Below are 5,328 nucleotides of genomic sequence, written 5' to 3' on the forward strand. Positions count from 1 at the left end.
AGGTTTAGAAGCCAAGAAGATTTTGAGGGATCGCGTCGTAAGTGCCTTTGCAGCATGGATGTACGATGCAGGGCTTCCTTTCAACTGTGTTAACTACAAAACTTTTGATAAATTCATTCAGGCTGTAAGACAATATGCCCCAAGAATGAAGCCTCCTAGATATCATGAAGTTAGTAACTCATCTTAAAAAAGAGGTGAAGAAGATAGACCAAATTATTGAGGAGCATAAAGTGGAATGGAACAAGTTTGGATGTTCCATTATGATGGATAAATGGACAGCACGGATGGAAAAATGATAATAAATGTGTTGGTGAACTCTCCAAGGGGGAGTGTTTTTCTTGAATCTCACGATGCTAGCAACTTTTCTACGGATGAAAGCAAAATGTACAGCTTGTTTAGAAAGACTATTGATAAGATTGAAAAGGAAAATGTAGTACAAGTTGTTACAGATAATGCTAGTGAGAATGTTAGTGCGGGTAAAATGATGGAAGCTATGTATCCACACATTTATTGGACTCCATGTGCTACCCATTGTATCAACTTGATGTTTGGTGACATATTCAAGGAAAACCCATATGCTTCAGGTAACTTTAATATAGTTATCTTTAAAGCCTTTAACTTTATTTATACTTATGTCCTATCCTATTAAGTATTAACTATAAAATTGTTATTGTTACCTTTACAGTTTTCACTAAGGCCGTCAAGGTATATTCTTACATCAGTCAGAGGCCGTTTTTATTGAATTTGATGAGGAAATTCACAAATGAAAGAAATTTGGTGAGACCGGCCAAGACTAGATTTGCAACAGCTTTCTTAACTTCTCATAGTTTTTACTTGCAAAAGAAAAACTTGAGAAAGCTAGTTCTTTCAAATGAATGGAAAGATAATAAATATGCAAAGGAAATTGTGGGGAAAGAAACTGTCAAAGTTCTTATTTCTCCATCATTCTGGAATGACGTTGTTCGGGCTCTTAAAGTTGGTGGTCCTTTGATTAGGGTGCTTCGTACGGTGGATGGGGAGAGAAAACCACCAATGGGCTATCTTTATGAAGCTATGGATAGAGCCAAAGAGAGTATTGCAACGTCATTTGAGGGAGATGTCAGGAAATATGAGAAAGTTTTTGAGATAATTGATACCAGGTGGGACAATCAACTCCATCGACCTTTGCATGCAGCAGGCCATCTTCTGAACCCGGGATTATTTTACAAGAACACTAGAGATGGAACTTTGGCTTCAGAGGTGTGGATTGGATACCATGCATGTCTTGAGAAGTTGGTCCCTAATTCAGCGACGATAGATCAAATAGGGGAGGAGTTTGGTAGGTACTCACAAGCAGAGGGCCTATTTGGTTTACAAGCTGCCATTAGAGCCAGACATAGGGTCGCCAGGTAACTAACTTTAATATAGATATCCTTATAACTTTAATTTAATTTATTTGATTTATACTTATTAACTTTTAAAATATTTTTTTATAGAAAAATGGTGGAAGCAATTTGGACATCAAACTCCAAACTTGCAAAAGTTTGCCATCAAAGTACTAAGCCTAACTTGTAGTGCATCTGGATGCGAGAGAAATTGAAGCGTATTTGAGCATGTAAGAAGTAGATTTATTATATTAATATATTCTATATTGTATTATTATTAGTATCTATTAATTAATCTAAATAACTTATGCGCAGATTCACTCCAAGAAAAGGAATAGGCTTGAGCTATCGCGTCTCGATGATCTAGTGTATATTAAATACAATAGAACATTAAGGCGACGTTATGAAGCTCGCGATACCATTGATCCAATTTTGTTGGACAACATTGACGAGGCAAATGAATGGTTAACTGGAGCCCCCCAAAATCATGAAGATGAACAAGTGTATGAAGGAGATGATCTTGATTGGGGTATTGTTTCTATGGCGGCTAGAGTTGAGGAGAATATCTATGGTCTTAGAGGGAGTTCTTCCAGTTACAACGGAAAGGGAGTAGTAAGTTCAAGCCGGTCCCTAATTGATGAAGGCTCCGAGGATGAAGAAGATGATAGCCAATATAATGCTAACATTCATGAAGTTGTAGAATTTGAAAATCTTGAAGAAGAATAGATGTTGCTTGTTTTGGAGTTTAGACTATTAGACTTTAGTTTATGAATCTACTATGAGTCTATGACTATCTATTGAGTCTTTATTTTTTAATGATATATTTATTAATATATTATTGTTATTGAGTTTTTAGTTATATGTATATAATATTTTATGTTTTCGTATAATTGTCGATTCACATCAAAAAGGCGAGCGCTTCGCTGCGGCGCTGTTCGCCTCAGTGAAGCGGGCCCTCGTCGCTATTTGTCCCCGCACGCTATCCAAAACACTGATTTATAGAAACCCCCATAGCTTTTGCCTCTGACGCATTTGGCTCTGGAGATTTAAGGATCAGTATGTCATAGCTCAAGGACAGTGAATGAAAACTAGAACAATACAGTAGTCATACCCTCGCTTAATCGAAACAAAAAGATACGGGAATTTCGACTGTGAAATGGGTTTGGTATTTGGCTCTATGGGGATTGACGTGAATCCAGTAACTGATAAACAAAAGCAAAATAACCAAAAGGAATTGCTCATTTGCAACTCCATCAATTGGATAAGAAAGGGAAGAGGATAGGCAATGGACAAATATTATTTATCAAGAAGACCGGATAGACACTAGTAAGATACAGTCTGTATGCTTATTTTCCATCAGATCAACTTTTTGTTTTTCAGACTTGTGGCACAACTCTTGTTTCTACTGTAGTCAGGGTATGCTAATAGTCTACTATTAATTTAAAATACCCAATCAAATTTTTATGTGAGCCTTCGTAGATTAGAATGTCACAGGTCCCAAAAATAGATTTCATATGCTTACCGAGTTAATGAATTCTTGAAGATCCAGTACAACGCGAGCTTCTATGTGCCAATAAAGCGCTTGTTGGAGACCTCTTTGCTCCAACCAAATCCGTCCAGGACGTGGACAAGTAATTTTCCTACTGTGATTAACAATTCATTCATGCGTCAGCAATCTAGTGCAAAGTTGCAAAGTATATGCATAAATCTTCATAGCCATAGCCACAAATATATGAAATACGAATTTCATGGGAATATGACAGACAGAAAACTTGAAGATAATATAAAAGTTGCAGTATCTGATGATAGATTCTTCCTGGCATTCAGATGCTAAGTCCAAGTTAATTTTTTTTAGTTTTGGAAATACGAGATCGAAACATTTCCCAAATGTCATCAAATATGGATGTTAGCAAAGACCGCAGAGACACCCAATTCAGATATCCATCTCTACTGTGAGTATTATGGTCATAAATGTGTTTAGGCTGAAATTGTACCTGCAAAAGGTGCAATACAGCATCTCACTGCAGTAAGTCGTAGTGTGACGACCCGATAGGTCGTTTTGAACACTAGCCCTTATTTCCGTGTTCCGAGACCTGCGTAAGCTTCGTTTGATCTTTCTTGGTTTGCGTGCATGGTCCGTGTCGCTTTTTGAAAAGTTTTTATGTGAAAATTTAAAGAAAACATGATCTTTTACTTTAAAAACAACTTAAGCTGACTACGGTCAACATTTTGTGAAAACGACCTCGGATCGGTGTTTTGACGATTTCGGTAGGTCCGTATCGTGATCTTGGACTCGGGCGTATGCCCGGAATTGAAATCGGAATTCCCTAGGTTGATTTGTGACTCATTTTGTCGAAAACTAGTATTTTGAATGTTTGAAAATTTCCTAAGTTTGACCGTAAGTTGACTTCATGGCTATCGGGTTTGGATTTTGATGTTGAGACTTGGTATAGGTCCGTATTACTATTTGAAACTTGTCTGCAAAATTTGGTGCAATTCGGAGCTCGTTTGACATGATTCGGTCACTTAGGTGATTCTAGTTGTTCTTGAGTTTCCTTTGAAACTTCATTCATTTTAATGTTCGATTTGTAGATTTAGATGTTATTTTGATGATTTAATCGCGCGAGCGAGTTTATATGATGTTATTACACTTGTGTGCATGATTGGTTTGGAGCCCAAGGGGCTCAGGTGAGTTTCGGACGTGTTTCGGATGAATTTGGATAGTGCAAGGACTACTAGTGCAGTGCCCAATTCTGGTGTCTAATGCAGATCTCGCATTTGCGAGGTCTAGCTCTCATTTGCAGCCTCACTTTTGCGGACAAATGTTCGCATTTGCGAGCAGGGACTGGGATTGGGTAACCTCGCATCTGCGAGGAAATTGTTTGCAAATGCGAACCGTCTCGGATCGCTTTTGCGATCACTTAGTAGAATTTGCGATGCCTGGCAACAGTAGAGCATCTTCGCAGTTGCGAAGATTTTTGCTGCAATTGCGAAGGTGGGATCTTCGCATTTGCGATCATTTTGTCGCAATTGCGACATCTGGACTTCTGAGGCACGGTTAGCATTTGCGACCCTTGTCTCGCATTTGCGATGTTCGCAATTGCGAACAAGACTTCGCAATTGCGACATCAGCAGTTGGGTAAAAGGGGGGAAATCGGGTCTTAACTCATTTTACACCATTTCTCAACCCTAAACACTCTAGAGGTGATTTTTCAAGAGGATTTTTTCCCCAAAATCAATGGTAAGCAATAATTACCCATTACTTTTAATGTGTTCTCAATATCAAATTTAGGGTTTCCATGGTAGAAATTAGGCATTTTGGTAGAAATTGGAGATTTTGTAAATTGAGATTTAGACCTCAAATTAAAGTCTGATTTTGAAAAAAATCACATAACCGGGCTCGAGGGTGAATGGGTAATCGGGTTTTGGTCAGAACCTCGGATGTTGACCAAGTAGGTCAGGGGTTGACTTTTGTTGACTTTTACAAAATTGATCAAAATTGAACCTCTTTCATTGATGGGTAGTTTCTAAAGCTTATTTTGAACCATTTGATCGATAATTTGCTAGATTTGATTGGTTTGGAGGCTTGTTCAAAAGGCAAGGTCGTGGTTGATTGATTGCTTTGATTCTCGGAGTGAGGCAAGTGTTGTGTCTAACCTTGATTTGAAGGAATTAGGAATTCTTGAACTATGTGTTATGTGAATCATGTGGGGAAACGGCGTATATGCGAAGTGACGAGTGTATATATGCCGTCATGGTATCTAGCATGCGGGGATTTGATATTTATTTCATGTTATTCTTGCTTCATGCCTTAATTGTTACATGTCTTTAAATTTTAATTGACTTCCATGCCATATCTGTTACTTGTCATTTAATTGTCCCTTGTCTAAATTTGTCCGTTCTTTCAGACTCCTGCTTAATTGCTATCTACCTCTACCTGTCTCATTGCACACTTTAATTGTCA

The 5,328-nt window shown here is 38.0% G+C and overlaps 1 protein-coding gene across 1 annotated transcript; it reads left to right on the plus strand.

Moving 5' to 3' along the window:
* The first annotated feature begins 271 nt into the window (after positions 1-271).
* On the plus strand, positions 272-2,090 carry LOC109221977. Its single transcript, XM_019386397.1, has 4 exons — positions 272-584; positions 686-1,388; positions 1,476-1,521; positions 1,680-2,090. Exons 1-4 carry the CDS (start codon positions 272-274, stop codon positions 2,088-2,090), a joined length of 1,473 nt encoding a protein of 490 aa, XP_019241942.1.
* Positions 2,091-5,328: the final 3,238 nt, after the last annotated feature.

The sequence above is a fragment of the Nicotiana attenuata genome, unplaced genomic scaffold (assembly GCF_001879085.1).
Source record: "Nicotiana attenuata strain UT unplaced genomic scaffold, NIATTr2, whole genome shotgun sequence".
NCBI classification, from domain to species: domain Eukaryota; kingdom Viridiplantae; phylum Streptophyta; class Magnoliopsida; order Solanales; family Solanaceae; genus Nicotiana; species Nicotiana attenuata.